Below are 22,306 nucleotides of genomic sequence, written 5' to 3' on the forward strand. Positions count from 1 at the left end.
CCCAGGTCTGCTCTCAATCCCTTCTCTGCCCAGCCTGCATTTGTGCTTGGGTTTGCCCCAACCCACGTGTAGGACCTTGCATTTGCTCTTGTACACACCTCTTGATAAGTGCACACTTATGAGCTGCTCTTTGGGTGCATGTAAACTCACGTGTTTGGTTGTGTCCATGTGTGTGAATTTGTGTGTGCACTGAAGGGGAAGTTCAAATTGTACCTGCTCAGCAGTGGTAATTTGTGACCAAGGTGGGATCTGCCATGGAGGGCAAGAAGAACCAAATGCAGAAGGGGTTAAAGTGTCTGTCAGGAGGAATGTCAGAGACAGAAGGAGTCCCTGTAAGAGAGTGCAGTTTCCCTTGGTGATGAGATAAGAAACAGCAACAGCTTTGTCTTGTAGCAATCCTGGAATGTGAATGCTCAGTGGCCACCTTTGGGCAGCAAAGCTAGTGCTGGTGGCTAGACCCAATGCCATGCTGAGATGCCACATGCAACTGCTCACAGGATTGGTGCTGGTGCCAGCGTACATAAGGGATCACCTCCTGGAGCAACTTTGCAGATTCCTTATAGAAATACTCCTATGGTGGTTGCACTCTGTCCAATTCATTGATCATTTAGTGGGTTTCTTTTTTTTTATATCTAAGCAAAAACATGTGTTTAATTTGACTCTAGGGGTACAATAAAAATTTGCCAACAGCACACATATGTCTGTGTGCATGCCTGTGAGTGTGCGTACCTCTGTGTGCGTATAGGTGTGCATGTGTGTGCACCCATGAAGGTATGTCGAAGGTCTTGCTACAGTCAAGGTCCACCACAGTCAGTGCCCCTCCCCTTCCCCACAGTGCCAGTCACCTCCTCATAGAAAGCAATGAGGTTGGTCAGGCATGATTTGCTCTCAGTAATCTCATGTCAGCTGCTCCCAGCCATCTCCTTGCCTTTCATGAGTTTAGAAAAGGCTTCCGAGAGGATTTGTTGTCTTCCTTCCAGAGACTGAGTAGAGACTGTGCAGTCAGCTCCTTGAACACCCTTGGATGCATCCAAGTTGATTTCTTGAACTTGTGTATGTCCAAATGGTAGTAAGAGTGCTTTAGCTCTTTCTTCTTGTTCTGTGGGTGCTGCTGCATTCCCAGAGAGCCTGCAGGGAGGCTCAGGGATGTGGTAGGCCTGAGGAGAACCCATACCAGTAAAAACTGAGGAGAAATAGGCAGCGAGTGCATCAGCCTTTTCCCTGCCATTTGTCACTAGATGGCCTTCCTCACCCAACAAAGAGCCCAGATCTACCTAGCCTTCCTTTTGCTGCCAATAGGATCAGAGATACTTTTCCTGATTCCCTTCACCCCCCTCTCAAGTTTCCACTCCAGCTGTGATTTTTCTTTTCCTGACTCACCTTTCTGCACATTGCAGAGGACCATCCTTGTGCTCTGAGGAGTCTGTCCTTGAAGGTTGGATAGCTCTCCATGCACCTTCTGTGCTCCAGGGCAGTTTCCCATGGCATCCTGCCAAGCAGGTAGGTCCCTGATGAGACTCAGATGTGCTCTTCTGAAGTCTAGGGCAGTAGTCGTCCTGTTTGTCTTGGTTAGTTTTCTGAGGGTCTTAAGCTCTGTAGTCTCCTGGTCACTGCAGGCAAGGCTGCCCTTGAACTCTACATCATCCAACAGTTCTTCCTCATTTGTGAGTAGCAGGACCAACACAGCCTCTCCCCTAGTCCCTTCATGGATTGCCTGCATCAAAAGTTTGTCTTCCATAGGCCCCAGACATGTCTTGTTTTTCTTGTGCCCAGCCATTTTCCTCCTGCAACAGATACTGAGACGGTAAAAGTCACCCATGAGTACCAGGGCCTGTGACTGTGAGGCTTTCCCCAGCTGTCTGAAGAAGGCTTCATCTGCCTTCAGTTCTTGAGCAGGAGGTGTGCAGCAGACATGTAACTTCACCACCACTTGTGCCACAGGGGAAGTGTGAGAGCCTCCCCTGCCATCCTGTCCCCCATGCATACCTCTTCTACCCCTTGTGACATCCCTGCTCTTCAATCTATGGTAGACCTCCCCCTCCATACCTACTTTAAACTCCTCCTTCCCGGTTTAGCAGGTATTTGCAAAGACACTCTTGCCTCACCTTGCCAAACACATTCCATCCCTGACCAGTACTCCTCACTCTTCCAAGAAGGTCCCATGGGGACAGAAGCCAAAGCTGCTGAGTGCTACCTCACCCTGCTCCTGCCATGCACAGTGCCCAAACGAGCTCTCAAGGGAGAAGGATCCTCTTCTGACTTCTGTGTCATGCTTTGCATCTCAGTCTTAGTAAATACAGGTAGTGAAGAGGTTGTGAGTAAAATGGATGAAGATCCCTTCCAGCCCCGGGGGACCAACTCAGATTCCAAAGACATCCTTTGGCTCTTTCAGCCCAAACTCACTGCTGTGGAAGGAAGGACCTCACAGAACCATCTTTATTACCAACATAATTCATAGAATAATAGAATCATAGAATGGTTTGTGTTGGAAGCAACCTTGAAAGAATATCTAGTGCAACCCCTCCTGCCATGGGAAAGGACACCTCTCACTACATCAGGTTGCTCAAAGTCCCATCTAACCTGACCTTGAGCACTTCCAATGATGGGGCATCCACAACATATCTGAGCAACCTCTTCCAGTGTCTCATCACTCTCATCGTAAAGAATTTTTTCCTTATAGCAATCTAAATCTACCCTCTTTCAGTTTGAAGCCATCACCCCTTGTCCTCTCACTACAGGTCCTGGTCAAATCTCTCTCCTTCACTTTCTTATAAGTCCCCTTTAAGTATGGAAAGGCTGCAAGAAGGTCTGTCCAGGGCCTTCTCCTCTCCAGGCTGAACAACCGCACCTCTATCACTCTTTCTTCATAGGAGACATGTTCCAACCCCCCTATAATTTCAGTCACCGTCTCTGTACCCACTCTAACAGACTCCACACACTCTTCCCACAGTCAGTGAAGAGACATCAGCTCACACACAGGACTTATCCCATCCCAAAGCAGATGTGCATGGTGAAGTGGATGAATCATCTTTCTGGACACACTGTTCCTGCAACTGACCGATCCTGGCCTCTGAACCCCCCAGCTAGCATAAGCTCACAGCAGGGCCTGCCTACATGGTCACGTGTGCATGGCTTGCTTCACCATATGATCAGAGGAGAACCCACAGGCTGTCCCACCAGAGCCTACAAGCACCTCAATCCCATGGCTAAAGCCCATATCTGTGTCCACGGTACTCAGGGACAGACAGAGAGCAGGGAAAGGGCTTTTGTGTGGATGAATGAGCTCAAGCTGTGATGAATGAGCTGCTGTCATCAGCTGCACCTCCTGCTCTCACCAAGCATAGGTCAGTGTTCCCTCAGCCATGCTGAATCCTTGGAAACAGAACTTGCAGCAGATGTTCCTGTCAAGTCCACGACTTGTGTGGTGGCCCTGGACAGTGTAGACAACTCCTCTTTGGTTATCTTGAGTCTTCTCAAATAACTCTAGATGACTAAAGGTTTAGGGGAGGTGTGTGGGGTGTGTGTGTCTGTGTGTTGTCTGAGCCAGCTCTTTAGTCTATCTTGAGTGTCTTCTACTGGACTCTTCCAGCATGTGAGATGAGTCCTCTGCCCATGCTGATGTGTTTTGCTCCGGAAATGCTTGGGCCTCTCATCCTCTCATGCAAAAGATGCCTTCACTGGGGAATGTGCCTGGCATAAAGCAGGAAATGAAAAGACAGCAATTGAGGAAGCCAGAACACAGCCCAGCATTAGCCGGGATGTTTTGCATTCAAGATGAGCTTGTCAGAAAATAATCACCTCTACAAGGGATGACTCTAGCAGCCTGGAGCAGTAAAGGTCCATGATAAAAGCCAGCCCAGCTCCTCGCTCTCCCATCCACTTCTCTTGCCTCCTTCTCCTTGGGAGTCAGGTGAGTTTGAAGCCCCTTCTCCTTCTCTGCTTTCTCAAAGAGGAGGTCTCACTTCAATGGACCTCTCAGCTGACACCAGCTTTTTTCTATGCCAGGTCATGGGGCCAGATGTCACTCAAGAGGGAAGTGGGAAGAAGGTTAGACATTGAGGGAAGCTGGGACTGTACTGAGGTGGCTTCTGGACTTGGGGGCTACGAAGTAGCCATAGAACAGCTGGTGGCTCTTTTGGGCTCTGGAAGGATGAGGCCAAGAAGCCCTCATACACCTCTGCACAGCCTCCACCTCATGGCCGTGAATGTTCTTTGGCTCCCTCATGCTGTGGTGACAGGCTGCTCCTTACTCATTCCCATGTTTTCTTCCTCCATGCCCTCTCTCCCAGGTGCACCTCAGGCCCCAAGACATGTCTTGCTACAAGCAGTGCCGGCCATGCTTTCCATGCCAGCCCTGCGGCCCGACCCCGCTGGCCAACAGCTGCAATGAGCCCTGTGTCAGGCAGTGCCAGAACTCCACCGTCGTCATCCAGCCCTCTCCTGTGGTGGTGACCCTGCCCGGCCCCATCCTCAGCTCCTTCCCACAGAACACTGTTGTGGGATCCTCCACTTCTGCTGCTGTTGGCAGCATCCTCAGCTGTGATGGAGTGCCCATCAACTCTGGGTGCTGTGACCTCTCCTGCATTTCCAGCCGCTACTGTGGCAGAAGATGCCCCCCCTGCTAAAGATGCTGGCAATGGCCTCAGACAAGGATCCCCAGGAACTCAGAACATGCTGTTGGACAGAGGATCTAACTTCATGCCATTGTTTTCAGACTAGCTGGTCATCCCTGGTTTGCCCTGTAAGGGCACTCTGGAAGAGGCCAATCTGCGCTCTATGAAAACATGGCCAATGTCTCCCTTTCCTCTCTTCCACTCACCCTTTTTCTCTCTTTTCTTTGCTGTCCTGTGCTCCCCTCAACGCCCGCTGTGAGGACCCCACAAACCAGCCTGGAGGCACCTGCTAGCCTGTCTCCCTTTGCCGGGCAGCTCAACAGATGCCCTGTGGGAACTCTGCCACAGGAAATGGGAAACACATTCTTGGCTGCTCCTGCTCCTCCCTGCACTGGGGGCCTCTACTTGGAGTGACCTCATTTCTCTCTTTAGACTCATTAAAAATTTGCTGCAACCCGCCTGTGTCCCTTAGGTTGTCATTCATCTGCACACTGACTGCTGAGGGAGAAATCCATTGCTTTGGAGGGGAATAAGGTGGGGGCACAGGGGATCCTTCATCACTGCTAGAGGCGTTGGAGGGTTTGACACACTGCAGAGAGACCTCTTTCAGGCACTGCCTCTTGAAGATGAGGAAGACAACTCTAGTTACTCCACAGCCAATGGCCATCAGTCCTTGCCTTGCTGCAACTCTGCTTGACCCTGGAGCACATCACGTGAACAGGAATCCTGACAACTGCTGTCCTTCAGAGAGGAAATGTGGGAAGTGGGAGGCCCTGAGGAGGTCAGGAGTCCCGCAGATTCTGGGGAAAGAGTGTTCCTCTTGCTTTGGGTGGAGCTGTGCTGGGCAAGGAGGTTTGCAAGAAGACGTTGCCAAAGGATGGTTGGAGTTGGGAATGGGTAAATAGCCTTGGGGACGGCCCATAGTCCCTACTCCACCTGCCTCTTCCCTCAATAACCTGATCTAGGGGCCAAGACCAGCATGCCTGGGCATGGGCAGCAGGGACATCTTCCCCGTGCAGCCCTATCACCCTTCAGTGCAGCACTTGGCATGGCCCACCTGTTGCCAACCTGTTGGCTGAGGTGTTCACAAGTTAGTATTGGTATCAGCTGCAGCAGGCCACACATAGGAGTTCCCTGTCCCTGTGAACCCAACACCCCCTTGGGTGAAGGCAGGCCCAGGACAGTGACTAGTGCCCAAACACACAACACTGCTCTGTGCTGCCTTGTCTTCCTCAAGCACAGCTTTCCTGAGCCCCAGGAACTCTATGGCCCCACAAGTGCCACAACCCAGTTCTGGTCCAGGAAGGTGCTGTGTGAGAGAAGATGCTCCTGGCTTTGTGGTGACATGGCAGTGACAGTGGAATTTCATTCTGCACTCAGCAGGATCCGTGAGTTGTCCCTGAATTGTACAGGGTATGCACCAGCCCAACCACAGAGCACAGGTTGGAGTGCCTTCCCCCAGGCACCAAGCTCCTTCAGCATTCCAGAGCCCTGAGGCTGAAGTGGCCTTTGTGCGCTGTGCGGCTCTGCTGCTCCCCACACACAGGTCAAGTTCATCCCACAGCTGCAGACTCTGGGAGCCTGTGGTGTGGGGCTTTGCCCTCACGCACATTCCACACACCGCCAGCACCACAGGACCAGGATGGAGTACAGAGTGACTCCTGCATGGGCTGAGGACTAGGGGCACCTCTCCCTAGGCCAGGTTCTCTGGGAGTCAGTGCTGAGTCAGGCAGTAACACAGGGACAATGAGCATCAAGACCAAGCCCACCTAGACCCATGCAATCATGGGTCCCAGCTCTGGCTTAGCCCCTGGCCCAGGGTCTCTGTGAGAGCTCAGAACTAGCACAGGCCTGTCCCAGATCCGCCCTATCTGTGCCTGTGTGCCGCCTGGGCTACTGTTGTCCTCCTGGCCTGGCCAGGCTGCTAGGTAATCCATGGCAGTTTCTGGATAGAGCCTTCACCTCATCCTCTCCTGAATCTGGCCTTGGCCTGGGCCCCAGCACCAGCTCTGACCCTGGCACTGAGACCTCCTATACATCTGTTGCCTAGATTACAGCAATAATCAATAGATGCTTCTAGGGTATAGTTATCTCCTCTCTAAGATAGAAGTCTGAGATGGACCAGTTCTCTTGTTTTTTTCTCAGCACAGCCCTATACCAGGGAAACATTTCTAGGTGCTTATCCGAGCTCCCCAGGGCCCATGTTTCCCTGAGATCAGTGAGTGTGGTGGCGAATATGCACCCACATAACCAGCCTGGAGAGCACCGGCTAGCACTTTTCTTGGCACATCAGAATCACACAGAATGTTTTGACTCATGTGGTTTCCCTCCAGAGAGCACTCTCTTTCCTGAAAGCATCATGGCCTTTTTAAATCACAATGTTATGGATAATGCTTTCCAGAGGAAGCAACAACTGCAATATCCCCACCTCCATGGCCTGCGGATACCACTGTGTCTTCTTCCTACATCACCATAACAAGGGATTACCTTCTGAACAGATTTTAAAACTGTATTCTCACAATCTAGTACAAAATGATCAGATACTGATGTGTTTTTTAAAATATGAAGATGAAGCTTTCCTCATGGCCACAGCTACTCAAAATATGTTTCTGAGACCCAGATCACTCTCTCTTGCACCAATTTTAATAAATGTATTCTGTAACTAAAACTTACAACCCAACTGCAAGGCTGAGTGTGTGCTCTTGAAGCTCAGCACACCCAACCCCACCCAAACATGTTTTTTAAGTGGACACCACAGGCATCAAAGGTTAAAGATTGCATGAATAGAAACCCCCCATGGTGGGGGGAGGTTGGACTAGATGACCTTTTAAAGGTCCTTTCCAACCTAACCTATCTTATGATTCCATGATTCTATGAATATTTTTGTTTCAACAGTAAATTTTACAAGGTGCCCCACTGGGTTGTAGGGATCTTCCTCTTCCTAGGTGTTGTGTGTGGTGCTTCTTGGCCCTCCTCAGTCACTTTTAGTTGTTCCCAGAGCCCCTGGATGTTGTATGACCCATGACAGAAGACAAGATATTCATCGCAGCCATGGCTTTCATAAAAACATTGCTGCCTTCAGGTCTTCTCAAATGGGCCACAAGTCTGAAGGACACATTGGACTAAATCAAGCAGGCTGGACCTCTTCATGCCATCTCCTTTGTACACAAAACTTGCCTGGTTTTCCCAAGAAGAAATATGCTTGTGCTGCCCTACTTTACCTAGGAGAACTTGCGCATTCTTCCCATACCGTGGATGCACATTATCAGGCGCTTCCTGAACAACAGGGCTGGAGTCCTCAGGGGTCTCCCACGGCTTTTCCACCTCTGTCTTGTTTTTCACTGGAAAAAAAGGAGTTATTTTCCTCCTTTTCTGCTCTCTCTGCTTCTTGTGGGATAAGTACTTTTGAAGAACGACTGTACACCCCTTAGCTTTCTCATAGGCCACCAAATCTGTTTCTGGAGAATGTCCCTCATTTCAGCACCCAACAAGTAGACTCTGTCAGCTCTCGTGTCTTCCACGGGTAATGGCAGCACCCATAGCCATTTTTTCCACATCGTCCATCCGTGCTTTAACAAAAGCCCTGTAATAAGCAGAAGAGCAAAACTCAAGTCCTCCACCAATTTGATCGAGTCATATTTCCAGAGCACTTCCTGATACAGCAGGTGCCAGGAAGTGTAACAGCACAAAATATTCTCAGACATAACAGACAGGAAGCGGTCGACATTCGTCAGCTGGCAAGTAGTTGCATATGAGCAGTCTGCATAGCATCAGAGCAGGTGAAAGGGAGATGGACAGGAATTTCTCAGGCAGCTTGATGAGCCCCAGATCGAAAATGCAGTGGAGAAGCAAGCAGTGTCTGCCAGTAGTATTGAGGTAAGTACAGCCTCTGGGCAAGGTGAAGGATAAGATAGAATAGAATAGAATAGAATAGAATAGAATAGAATAGGATAAAGAATGTTATAGTTGGAAGGGACCTATAACTATTATCTGGTCCCACTGCCTGACCACTTCAGGGCTGAACAAAATTTAAACCATGGTATTAAGGGTATTGTCCAAATGCCTCTGAAACACCAACAGGCATGGGGCATCAACCACCTTTCTAGGAAGCCTGTTCCAGTGTTTGACCACTTCCTTGTTAAAGAAATGTTTCTTAATGTCAAGTTTGAACCTCCCTTGACACAGCTTTGAACCATTCCCACACAACCTATGACCGGATCCCAGGGAGAAGAGGTCAGTGCCTCCCTCTCCCCCTCCTCAGGAAGCTGTAGGGAGTAATGAGGTCACCCCTCAGCCTCTTTTCTCCAAACTAGACAAAGCCAAAGTTCTCACCCACTCCTCAAGGACATTCCTTTCACCAGCTTTGTTGCCGTCCTCTGCACACTTTCAAGTACCTTAATGCCCTTTTTAAACTGTGGGGCCCAGAACTACACACAGTACTCAAGGTGAGGCCGCATCAATGCTGAATACAACAGGATAATCACCTCTCTTGACCAGCTCGTTATGCTGTGTTTGATACAGCCCAGGATGCGGTTTGCCCTCTTGGCTGCCAGGGCACGCTGCTGACTCCTCTTGAGCCTGCTGTCAACCAGCACCCCACAGATCCCTTTCTGCAGGACTGCTCTCAAGCCACTCCTCTCCCAATTTACACTTGTGTTCAGCGTTACTCCATTCCAGGTGCAAAATTTGGCATTTGGAATTGTTCAGTTTCATACCACTAATGATTGCCCAGTGCTCCAATTTATCTAGATCCCTCTGCAAGGACTCTTTTCCCTCAGGACACTCAACAGCTCCTCCCAGTTTGGCATCATCAGCAAACTTGCTCATGGTGCATTCAACTCCTGCATCCAGATCATTGATAAACATACTGAACAGAACTGGCCCTAGGATTGAGCCCTGAGGAACACCGCTGGTGACTGGTCGCCAGCCAGATGTATCCCCATTCACTTCAGCCCTTTGAGCCCTGTCATTCAGCCAGTTCTTCACCCAGTACACCATGTACCTGCTCATCTAACAGTTGGACAACTTGTCCAGAAGGATGGTGTGAGGGACACTATCAAAAGCCTGACTAAAATCCAGAAAAACTACATTCATCGCCTTCCCTTCACCCACTAGGCAGGTGACCCTATCATAGAAGGATACCTGATTAGTTCAACAGGACTTCCCCTTTGTGAACACAAGTTGACTGTGCCTGATGGTTGCATTCTTCTTTAAATGTCTTTCAGTAGCACTCAATATGATCTTCTCCATAACTTTCCATGGACTGAGGTTAGACTAACAGGTCTGTAGTTTCCTGGGTCTTCCCTCGCACCCTTCTTGTGAATTGGAACAACATTGGGTAGCTTCCAGTTAGCAGGGCCCTCCCCAGAGTCCCAAGACCTTTGGTAGATGATCTAGAGGCATCCTTCCCTAACATCCACCAGCTGTTTCAGTACTCTGGCATGAATCCCATCTGGCCCCAGGGACTTATGAACATTCAGCTGATACAACAGGTCCCTTCCAATTTCAGTGTCCACAAATGGAAATTCACTGTTCCCACAGTCGTGGTCTTCTGACTCAGAGCACCAGGCAGCCCAAGGTCTATCAGTATTATTAAACATTGAGGCAAAAAAAGCATTGAATGCCTCCGCTTTTTCTTCATCCCTATTACTCAGGTGACCATCTTCAACAAGTATCAGTCCAATGTTTCCTTTAGACCTCCACTTTAGAACACACTTAAAAAAGCCGTTCTTGTTCTCTGACACAATGCTGGTCCATTTCAACTCTAATAGGGCTTTGGCCTGCCTTGTCTTCTCCCTGCTGTAGGTAGATTAGGGTACGGCGACCGGAAAATCTCGGGCTGTAACGGAAGGTAGGCGTGGCAAAAGGAGCAGGAAGTGCAAGTATAGTGCGAGTTCGTACGGGACAAGACGACTATATAAGGCTGTTGCGCAGTTAAATAAACGCCATTTGTTGCATCCTCACATTGGTGTCAGTGCTCAATGGCCCTGGGGTGCGAATAGCCTCAGGCCAGCCAGCAACCGAACGGAGCTTGCCGCAGACAAGCGGCAACAAATGGTGACCCCGACGTGATTGCTGGGCTGGCGGACCGCGGGCGGTCGGAGTGGGTTCGCGAGCCATGGAAACCTTGATAAAGGTGATTTCGTTACTGGGCGGGGAATTTAAGATTTCTGTGAAATCAAAAGACGTAGCCCAGTGTGTGGACCGTCTCGTTAAAGGGGGGGGCGGTGGCAGGACCGGCTGATTGTTTACAGCCGAATACATGGGAGCGGTGCTCGATGAAGCTCGCTGAGCGAGCTATGGCAGCGGGTTCTGCCAAAGAATTAAAAACATGGGGAGTTATCTTGTGGCTGCTACGGGCTGCGCGGGAGGACTGGGCGACATGGGATGCGGCTCGGACGTGTTTACATGGGGTCTACCCTGACCAAGACAGAAGTGACAGTGGTGAAACTCCTCCAACATATACTCTCTGAGAGAGGAATTAAATATGACGAAGCTGCGTTAAAGCAGTTACTGTTTTGGGCAAAAGATAAAGGACATTTTACAACCTTTAATGATGTCTTTGAAGTGCCTTTATGGGAGAAGATTGGTGACTCTCTCTGGAACGCGGTGTCAAGTGGTGATAAGGAAGCCTTTAAATTGTCTGCTACATGGAGGCTGGTTAGCGAAGCGTTAAAAGGAATAAAAGCAGAGAGAGAAGTCACACATACAGCTTTTATGGCTTTAGGACCACAGGCGCCTACTACCCCCTCACTGTTTGCGGGACCAACACCTCCCACGGCCCCGGTGGCTGTACCGGTGGCAGCTACTTTATCATCGTGGGTACGGACGGCTCCGAAAAAAGCTGAGGAGCGGGGAGCGAGAAAAATAGATACAGATCCATTAGAACCGGTAGTGCGCCCTAAAACACGAACTTGATTTGAACTAATTGATTCAGATGCTGAACAGGAGACTTGGCAGAAACCCCCTCCGAAACCCCCTCCTCTCATTGATCTCTCTACGGATGAGGCTGAGCAGGAGGACAAGAAGGAGGGTAAACATGCTTTGTACCCACCTTTACCGGATTCGCCATTTACGGAGTCAGCAGTACCAGAGTCACAAGGACTTAAAGGACCGTTACCATCACGAAATGGACACGAACTTGACATGACAGAGCTTGGTAGACGACTGGAAGAATTAAAGACGGAATTGCAGCAGCATCGTTCAGCCAACGCCTCGGGACACGTGACTATGTCTCCCCCAAAACCCCCTCTGTGTTCGGGACACGTATTAGGGCCACCTCAACCTCCTTTACAACTCCCTACTCCACCTTTAGATCAGGGCGGGGGGGGAGGTTTGCATCCATCTGGTAATGTGGGAGGTGAGGGAGAGGGTCAGCGTCCGCCCGCGTATACAGGGGAAGGGGGGGGAGGTGAGGGAGGAGTGAAATGGAAAGGGATCATTCGAGATGCGTTATTAGAAGGAGTTATAATTCCACAAGCATATCCGGTGATTGTGGATGCGGGTCCTGAGGGAGGAAATATTTGGCAACTGTTAGATTGGAAAATTGTAAAAGAAGCATTACCACTATAGTTAGTGAAAGACAACACAGGTGAGGACTGCAGAAAAGTTGTTGCAGGGATGGCAAATCGTAATGCCACCTTAACTGAGCTAATGGATGCTTGTGAGAAAGTAGGAACCACCACATTTCAGATGGAGTATTTAGCAAAAACTTTTGCGGCGGCAATTAAGGTAGTTCATCGTTGTTATACATGCGAACAGGAAGGTCACTTTAAGAAAAACTGCCTTAAGAAGTTGAAGCTGAGTGGGAGAGAGAACTCTGTTTTGATGTGTCATTGCTGTGGGAAGCTGGGGCATTTTGTGAAGCTGTGCAGGTCTCAGTATAATGCTCAAAGTCAGCTGATAACAACCAGCTGCAGAATACAGGGAAACTGGAGAAAGAACGCGGGGGGGGAACTGCATGCTGAGACAAATGAATCTTCCCAACCAGTTCCAGGCCTAAGCAGTTAACTCGTAGCCCGAACCGCAGGGAGCGCAGGACTGGTGTTTCCAAGCGGGGTTAACCTGTGCGGCTGCCAACCCTTGGACCTGTGGCAAACAGGGATAATGCTAATGCTGATTGTCAAAAGATCATTGAAGCTTTACCTGGAAAAACAGATTTGAATGCTATGATAAAGGCATGTGCAAAAGTGGGTACTGTGGAACATAAGGCTCAAGTTATGGCTGCGGCCGTACTTGGGGCTTACGTCGTCACAATTGCAGCCTCTATTCCAATTGTTAGCAGGGGACACAACTTTAACAGCACCACGACACACTACTTCAGAGGTACAGCAACTGATTACAGAAATAGGAAGCAGGCTACATTCCAAATTTATACATCGTATTGATTTGAATCAGGAAATACAAATTATCACTTTGTTTGATAGGCAAATTCCGTATGCAATAATTGGTCAATGGAATTCAGAATGATCAGATTCGTTACAGAGCTATTGGCACAGATTATTCATCAAAGGACGGATGCGATGTCGGGAGCTTGTGGCCAGAGATCCCTGCATCACTAACCGTTCCTATTGCAGCTCAATATTTTGAGTGGTGTATGGCTAATAGCTTTGCTTTGCAAACAGCTATGGAGAATTTCTCGGGACAGGTTGTTTACCACTTACCCTCCCATCCTGTTATAAAATTGAGTGTGGAACTTCCAATTGCCACAGGAGTGTGGTGCGCAGACACTCCTGTGGATGGAACTACCATTTTTACGGATGGATCTGGGAACACAGGCAAGGCGGGCCTTGTCTGGTATTCTGACGGCAAGTGGGAATCTATGGTAGTACAACAAAAGGGTTCACCTCAGGTGGTAGAATTACGAGCTGTATTAAAAATATTTCAGAATTTTCCCATTCCCTTTAATTTGATTGTTGATTCAGCATACGTAGCTGGCATTATAAAGCAATTGGATAGATCTGTTATAGAGCATATATGTAATCAGTGTGTTTTTGAATTGCTGCGAGCTCTGTGGCAAGAAATTCAAATCCGAACTGCATTGTTTTATGTTTTACATGTAAGAAATCATACTAATTTACCTGGGTTTATTGCAGAAGGCAATGCTCGAGTGGACTCTTTGGTTTTTCATCCTAAAACAACAATTTGTACCAGAGTGGAAGCAATAGCACAATTGCTTGTCAAAGTGCATAAAAGGATTACAGACATTACCGGACTAGACTCGGATCCTATCTATTTACCTATCAGAAAGGAATATCTACAGTGGTTAACAAATCAGTCAACTCTTTTTCAAATGGCCTTATAGGACTTTACTGGACAATTGTTAACACATTTGCCAAAAGATAAAAAGCTACAGTTTATTTGCAAACAGGATTGGGAAGAAAAACCTATCAGATCAGAGATACCTGTGACTGGACTGGCTGTTTTTACTGATGCAGGAAAGCGATCACATTCAGCAGTTATTACCTGGCAAGAGGATGGACAATGGAAACATTGTAAATTCTCAGGAATTTACTGAGGACTCATTGCAGACACTTGAATTTTTTGCGATATATCAGGTTTTTGTAAAATGGAAGGATTTACCTGTCAATATTGTAACAGACTATCTTTATGCAGCAGGCATTGTAAATCGAATTGAAAGAGCTTTTATATGACCAATAAGAAATACGCGATTTTACACCATTTTGCTACAGTTGCATCAAGCAATAAACCTCAGAGAGGTACCTTATTTTGTTACCCACATTCGTAGTCATCAATTTGATCAAGGTTTGAGCACTGGAAATAATAAAGCAGACACACTTGTGTTCTATACGCAAATATCACCAAATTTATTTGAACAAATACACCTATCCCATCAATTCTTTCATCAATCAGCGAAAACGTTAGCAAAACAATTTCACCTCACCATGACACAAGCACGTGAATTAGTTAGTGCTTGTCCTAGTTGTCAGAAAATTGGCATGGGAATTGGAATAGGTGTAAATCCTCGAGGATTGAGTGCGTTGCAACTGTGGCAAATGGATGTTACTCACATTGCAGAATTTGGAAGGCTCAAATATGTTCATGTATCTGTTGATACGTTTTCACATATAATATGGGCAACAGCACAAACTGGGGAAACAGGTCGTCATGTCAAACGACATTTACTTGCTTGCTTTACAAGTCTTGGGGTTCCACAACAACTTAAGACTGATAATGGACCAGCATACTGTTCATAGATTTTTCGTCAATTTTGTCAACTATGGGGTATTACACATGTCACCGGGATTCCTCATTTGCCTACGGGTCAGGCGATTGTGGAACGTGCTCATAGTACATTGAAACAGCTTCTGCAAAAACAAAAAGGGGGAGAGGTGACTGAACCTTCTGAAAGACTTGCAAAAGCTGTTTATGGACTCAACCATTTAACTTTAGCAGGAGATAAGGAGCGACCCCCAATTGTAATACATTGGGAGGCAGTTCGACAGGGAGCAAGCTATGTGCAAAACAAAGGCAAAGTGTGGTATAGGGAACCAGGTACTAACGAGGGGTTAGGACCAGGGGAACTATTACTAATAGGTCGAGGTTATGCTTCTGTCTCTACAGGCGCAGGAGTACGGTGGATTGTCTCTAAAAGGATGGTTAGCCACATTATTAGAGGGAATAGTTTATGTAGTTGTGATTATAGTTATCATAGGGATCTGCGTGGGTTCTGTTAAGACAATCATTGAGAATAGTATATGGAAGTAGTGAGATAATAAATCTAACTACTTCCAAAGGGGGAAATTGATACTGGATGGTTTAGCAACGGTTTAGCAAGAGTAGGCCTCAGAGTAGGCTCTAAAAGGCCTGATCTGTGTTACCTTTAAACAGAATCAGCGATACGCTTTACTTTGCATGACTTGAAGCATGGGGAGGGGGAAATGTAGGTAGATTAGGGTACGGCGACCGGAAAATCTCGGGCTGTAACGGAAGGTAGGCATAGCGAAAGGAGCAGGATGTGCAAGTATCGTGCAAGTTCGTACGGGACAAGACGACTATATAAGGCTGTTGCGCAGTTAAATAAACGCCATTTGTTGCATCCTCACATTGGTGTCAGTGTTCAATAGCCCTGGGGTGCGAATAGCCTCAGGCCAGCCAGCAACCGAATGGAGCTTGCCGCAGACAAGCGACAACACCTGCATATGAGACGCACAGGTCTGTAATCTTGCTGCAAATCCTGACCTTCTTTCCAGAGATCATACAACTTCTTTTTCCTCTTGAGTTCCACAACGAGTTCCCTGTTCAGCCAAGCTGGTCTTCTGCCCTGCTCGCTTAACTTATGACACAATGGAATTGCCTGCCTCTGTGCTTTTAAAAGGTGGTTCTTAAAAACTACCCATGGATTCCCACACCCTCAAAAGCAGATTCCCAGCGATCAATCCCAGGATGGAAACTGGTGAGTTCTGGCACCAAGCGGAAGGCTGCTGCCCCACCTAAGGGCTTACAACTATAAAAGAGGTTCACTGTCCTCAAAGTTAAAGAGGAGCCAGATGTGCCTTGAAGCCAAGGATCTGGTCCACCTGACCCTAAACCATGCAAGACCATCAGGTTAAAGTGGTGACTTATGGGTGACTCTGCTGCAGGGGACAGAGGCACCAATCTGCCAACCTGGCCTATCAACTAGAGAGGTTTGTTGCCTGCCAGGGCCCCAGATCCAGGAAGTTGTGGAGGGATTGCCAAAGCTCGCTTGGCTCCCTGTTATTCCTTCTGGGCACAAATGATACTGCTAGTGGAACCCTGGACACTATCAAAGGTGATTACAGTGGTCTGTGGGCAGTGGTCAAGGGCATGGGGTCACAGGTGGTATTGTCCTCAAAACTGCTGGTGAGTGGAAAGGGTGTGAGGAAGAGGGCATTGATAATGCAGGTCAATAATTAGCTGTGGAACTGGAGTTGTCAACAGGGTTTTAGGTGCTACGACTATGAGACCCTGTTTGCAGCTCAGTATCTGCTCAGGAGGGGTGGGATGGCTCCCGTGTCTGTGTTGCCGCTTGTCTGCAGCAAGCTCCGTTCGGTTGCTGGCTGGCCTGAGGCTATCCGCACCCCAGGGCCATTGAGCACTGACACCTATGTGAGGATGCAACAAATGGTGTTTATTTAACTGCGCAACAGCCTTATATAGTCGTCTTGTCCCGTACGAACTCGCACGATAATGACACATCCTGCTCCTTTCGCCACGCCTACCTTCCGTTACAGCCCGAGATTTTCTGGTCGCCGTACCCTAATCTACCTACAGTCTGGAGTATTGCAGTGAAGGGATACAGACTCTTTTGGAAGAGCTGCAAGCACCGTGGTATCTGCTGGAGGGACAGCATAACATGATATAAGCAAGCCAGGAGTTTTCTGGAGTGCATGAATGACAACTTCATCACACAAGTGATAGAAGAGCCAACAAGGACAGGTGTTCTGCTGGACATCATATGCACCAAGCAGGAAGGGCTTGTTGGGGCTGTGAAGATCAAAGGCAGCCTTGGCTGCAGTGACAATGAGATGGTGGGCTTCAGGACCCTGAGAGGAGAGAGGAGAGCTAAAAACAAGCTCAAAACCCAGGACTTCAGTAGAGTATACTTCAGGCTCTTTAAAGATATGCTTCGAACACCCACCTGGATATGGCCCTAGATGCAAGAGGGGTCCAAGAAACCTGGGTGATATTCAAGGACAACCTCCTCCAAGCTCAAGAGCAGTCCATCCCAATGAGGAGGAAGTCAGGCAAGCATGCCAGAACGCCTACATGAATGAAGAAGGAGCTCCTGGCAAAACCAAAACACAAGCAGGAAGCATACAGAAGGTGGAAGTAAAGATGAGTTAACTGGAAGGAATACAGAGACACTGTCCAAGCACACAGGCATGAGGTTAGGAAAGCCAAAGCCCAATGGGAACTGAGTGTGGCAACAGATGTCAATGGCAACATGCAGGGCTTCTGTAAGAAGAGGTGACAAAAGGAAGGCTAGGGGTAAAGTGGTCCCACTGCTGAATGAGCACGGAGGAAGTCTAGAGCAAGGGAGATGTATTCTTGCAGGGAGAGGATCAGGTAGGCAATACTTAAGCAAAGTGGAGACACCCCTCCAAATTTTTACATCCTGTAGGAATGGTAACTCAGGGGTTTGACAAGGCAAAAGTCTTCCCCTGATTATCTGTGTGCCATGTCAAGAAGGGATTTTTCTCTTCAGGCATCATACTGTCCACCCTGTAATATGCCGGTGGTAGGAGACGACCCACATAATTTTGATTTTGAGTAGAGTTTAAAAAATGAGGGAAATAACGTTTGCAGCCCTCAATATCCAAAGCTTGGGGAAGGCTGCTTAGTTTCATGGGTAAAAGATTAAGAGTCTCTGAAACCCAGCAGTGCAGCCCACCTGCCACCTACCAGTGATCGTTGGAGCGACCCTGTTGGGAGGGAGAGGGAGAGCAAGAGAAAGACATGGCATGTCCTCACGCAAGGAAGCCCTTGAGTAGCCAGCCAAGGATTGTAGGGCCCCTTGCTGTCAACGTGGCCACAGGAAAACCCACCAATGTGCCCCAGGCCAACATCCCTTGCCTACACTACACCCATCCAGCACTTGAGATGAGTCTTCTACAGGCACTGACGCATTCTTGCCCCAGAAATCCTGGGGCCTCTCAATCCCAGCACTAAGAAGAAGCCTCGGTGAGGGAATGGGTATGGTATAAGCCAGGAAATGAAAAGGAGGCATCAGGGAAACAACCACCCAGCCCGTGTCATTACCTGAGATGTTTTCCGTTCATCATGAGCACCTTAGAAAATTGTCACTTCCGCAGAAGCTACGTCTGGGCCTGGGGCAGGTCAGGGCCACCATAAAAGCCAGTTCAAATCCTCGTTCTCTCATCCCCTTCTCTCACCGCCTTCTCCTTGAGAACCAGGTGGGTCTGAAGACCTTTCCTCACATCCTTTTCCTGGTCATGCAGATGTGTGCTCCTCCATCCTGTGCTGGGTCTTGGTGCTGCTTGAGAGGGGGAAGAAGGGTGAAGGTCTGACTCAGGAAGTGTCCAGAATACGGCTGAGGGGGCTTTTCTTCTAAGAGCTAGACAGCAGCCTCCTTGGGCCTGGCAACACTTTGCAGTACTGTGTCAGGATGAAGCCTAGAAACCCTTTTGCCTCCCTGCCCACTCTCTACCTCCTGGCTCAGGAGGTGCCTTTGAAAAACTCATGGCAGGGTGACAGACTTGTGGTGGGCTACTCTTCACATATCCCTGTGCTCTGATTCCTCCCAACCCTCTCTCCCAGGTGCACCTGCAGCTCAGAGACATGTCCTGCTACGACCAGTGCCAGCCATGCCAGCCCTGCGGCCCGACCCCGCTGGCCAACAGCTGCAATGAGCCCTGTGTCAGGCAGTGCCAGAACTCCACTGTTGTCATCCAGCCCTCCCCTGTGGTGGTGACTCTGCCTGGCCCCATCCTCAGCTCCTTCCCACAGAACACCATTGTGGGATCTTCCACCTCTGCTGCTGTTGGCAGCATCCTCAGCTGTGATGGAGTGCCCATCGACTCTGGGTGCTGTGACCTCTCCTGCATTTCCAGACGCTACTGTGGCAGAAGGTGCCCCCCCTGCTAAAGCCACTGGTGACAGCCCGGACAACGATCCCCAGGAACCCAAAAGATGATGCTGGACTGAGGACAGAGCTCCTGGACATTGATTTCAGAGAGGCTGAGCATCCAGTGGTGTCCTTCCCAAGCAGGGCATCTGGGGCTCTCTGAAACCATGGCCAAAGTCTAACTTCCCTGCCTTACTCTCTCTCCCATTTCTTTCTTGTCTTCTGTTGTTCTGTGCCATAAGACCCCCAGGGCTCATCTGCAGCATCTATGACCCCTCTCCCTCTGTGGGGCAGGCAGATGGATGCCCTGTTGAATCTCTACTGTGGGTGATGGGCACAAACTTTCTGCACCTGGTGCTGCTCTCCCAGCCTTGGCTGCCTCCCCTACAGGTGAACTCATTTCCCACCTCAGAGTCATTAAAGTTTTCTGCATCCCAGCCTCTGCCTCCACATGATCCTTGTCTTGGTAGACATTGTCTTGAGTTGTCAAGGAAGAAAGGCATTGCCTTGGGTGGCAGGGGGCAAGGTGAGGGAACAAGTGGACTTTTCATCACCTTTTCCTCCTCATTCTCCTACGTATCTCCAGGATGAGAGAGCATGGCCTGCACACAGAGACAAGGATAGCAAGGACAGCTCATCTCTCCACCTTCCAACCCCTAAACAGTTCCCTGCACAGCCCGGTGGTTACACAGATGTGCAGGGCTAAGGTGACTCACAGGTTGATGTAGAAAACAGGCCGGCGAGCCCACATACCGGGACCCTCATGTCTCTCACACACCCCCACATACCACCAGACAGGGAGCCACAAGGACAGCAGCCAGTGCCCAAGCCCCCATAGCTTCTCTGTCATGCCTGGCCTTCCCCCAGGCATGAAGCAGCTTTCCCCAAAGCCGGCTCTTCTCCTGGCAGGGCCTGTTGCTCACCTCTGCCTTGTGGTCTGCTCCCCCATTGTGCTCTGGATAGAGTTGTACAGCCTGGTCCCACTGCAGAAGAAATGAGGCAGGGCTGGGGGAAGCCCGTGAGGTAGGGCATGAGGAGGGCTCCAAGGACAGACAGAGTGCACTGGGGAGAGCAGGTCCTCCACATCCCAGCACACGGCCATGCAGTAACTGGAGGGTTCACAGAGTAGGTCTGAGTATTTTCCAAATTTGTTGTAATCATGTAATTCCAGGAAGGAACACTGCCAAATGGCATGTTGTTGATGTTTTTCATCTTACTTTGAACTCTGACCTCTGAGGGACATATTGCAGAGCAGGTACTGTAAGAGTCAGGCCCACAGGAAAGCCTGAAGCAGCAATGTGCTGCAGGACAATCCAGAAAGTAAAGAGGAGCAACAAGGAACCACTGCATAAAGAGACCCAACCTCCTGCATTGCCTGCCCCCTCTCCAGAGGCAATGGGCCAAATAACCACATAACCCATGGAGAAAGCAAGGGAACCTGAGACTCTTTCACCACCTTCTCATTTTTAGGGTGTGTTTGACAGTCTAGAGCTTGAGGATGGTGATGATAGGGTTGATTGTTTATGGGTGAGGATCAGAGGGAAGGCCAACAAGGCAGATATCATGGTGGGAGTCTGCTATAGACCACTCAACCAGGATGAAGAGGTAGATGAAATATTCTATAAGCAGCTGGGAGGAGTCTCGTGATCAGTAGCCCTTGTTCTCGTGGGGGACTTCAAGTTACCAGATGTCTGCTGGAAATACAATACAGCAGAGAGGAAACAGTCTTGGAATTTCCTGAAGTGTGTGGAAGACAACTTCCTGACACAGCTGGTGAATGAGTCAACTAGGGAAGCTGTCCCGCTGGACCTCTTGTTTGCAAACAAAAGTTGTGTGGTGGCAAAGGGTTCTGAGCATTAACCCCCACTCACAACAGATCCCATTAGATCACGTTGCTCAAGATCACACTCAGTCCAGCCTTCAACACCTCCCACAATGGAGATTGCACAAGCTCCCTGGGAAACCCATTCCAGCTCTCCTTATTTCTGTTAGCCTATTGCTTCATCAGATTCCTCCATGTCTCAGCTGCCTTCCATTGCCTCTACTCCAAGAAGTGACTCCCTCTCAGCTGGACCAGCGTCCCTGTCCATCTTCTCTGTCTCCTCTGATTAAGTAGTTGTAGAAAGCAAGAAGCTCTCCCCTGGGACATCTCTTCTCCAAGATGGGCAGGCCCAGTTCTCTCAGAGTCTCCTCGCATGTCATGTTTGACAGCCCCCTATCCACCTTGGTGGCCTTCTTTGAACACACTTCAGTATGTTGATATTTTTCTTGGACCAGGGAGCCCCAACCTGAACACAGTACTCCACAAGTGTTCTCATAATGGGCCAGAGGGACAGGGTCACTTTCCAGACCTGCTGGCAACACTTTGACTAACACAGCTCAGGATGCCTTTGGTCCTGTTTGCTGCAAGGGCACACTCTTGTCCCATGTTCAGCTGTGTGTCTCCTAAAGCCACACACCCTTTTGTGTGGATCTGCTTCCTAGGCAGACAGCCTGCAGCCTGCATGACTGTATGGGCTGGTTGCTCCATCGCATGCAAAACATTGCTTTTGCCCTTTTTGACTTCGTGAGGTTCCAGTCAGCCTCTCCAGGTCCTTTGAACATAAGCCATGTCCGACACTTACAGCCCGTTCCCCTCGCTGGGTGTTACCCACAGACTTGCTGGCAGATCCCCACTTCCCACTGTTCATGGCATTCGTGAAAAAAATAAACAGTGTTGGTCCTACTACTGATCCTTACTATTATACCCTACTAAAAAGTGACAGCTATCTGGGCTTTGCCCAGATCACAACTGTCTGAGCCTGGTAGTCCAGACAATTTTCCACCCACCTTATCACTGAACCCATTTGTCACTGATTTGGTTATAAAGGAAGTATGGGAGAGGCTGTCAAAGCTCTTGCTAAATTCTAGGTGCACACCTCCCCTGCCTGTCCCTTCTCCACAGTGCCCATTACCTCATGACGAAGCAATGAGGTTGGCACTCGACTCATGGAGAGCGCAGTGGAGAGTGTCCCTGCCATGGACAGCACATTCCCCCCGATGAGGGACACCCAGAGAGAGGCTCATGCACACTGGCATGGAATTAGACACAAATTTGTGCTCGCACGTGCATCCACACAAACCT

At 49.1% G+C, this 22,306-nt stretch overlaps 1 protein-coding gene and 1 pseudogene across 1 annotated transcript; both read left to right on the forward strand.

The window, feature by feature from the left end:
• The first annotated feature begins 3,774 nt into the window (after positions 1-3,774).
• Positions 3,775-4,625, forward strand: LOC137673673 (feather keratin Cos1-1/Cos1-3/Cos2-1-like). The gene is given in 3 exon segments (XM_068418632.1): positions 3,775-3,807; positions 3,809-3,910; positions 4,290-4,625. Coding segments are annotated over 3 exon segments (471 nt in total).
• A 12,267-nt stretch (positions 4,626-16,892) lies between these two features.
• LOC137673639 (feather keratin Cos2-3-like) lies at positions 16,893-20,069 on the forward strand (annotated as a pseudogene).
• Positions 20,070-22,306: the final 2,237 nt, after the last annotated feature.

The sequence above is a fragment of the Nyctibius grandis genome, chromosome 26 (assembly GCF_013368605.1).
Source record: "Nyctibius grandis isolate bNycGra1 chromosome 26, bNycGra1.pri, whole genome shotgun sequence".
Lineage (NCBI taxonomy): Eukaryota > Metazoa > Chordata > Aves > Nyctibiiformes > Nyctibiidae > Nyctibius > Nyctibius grandis.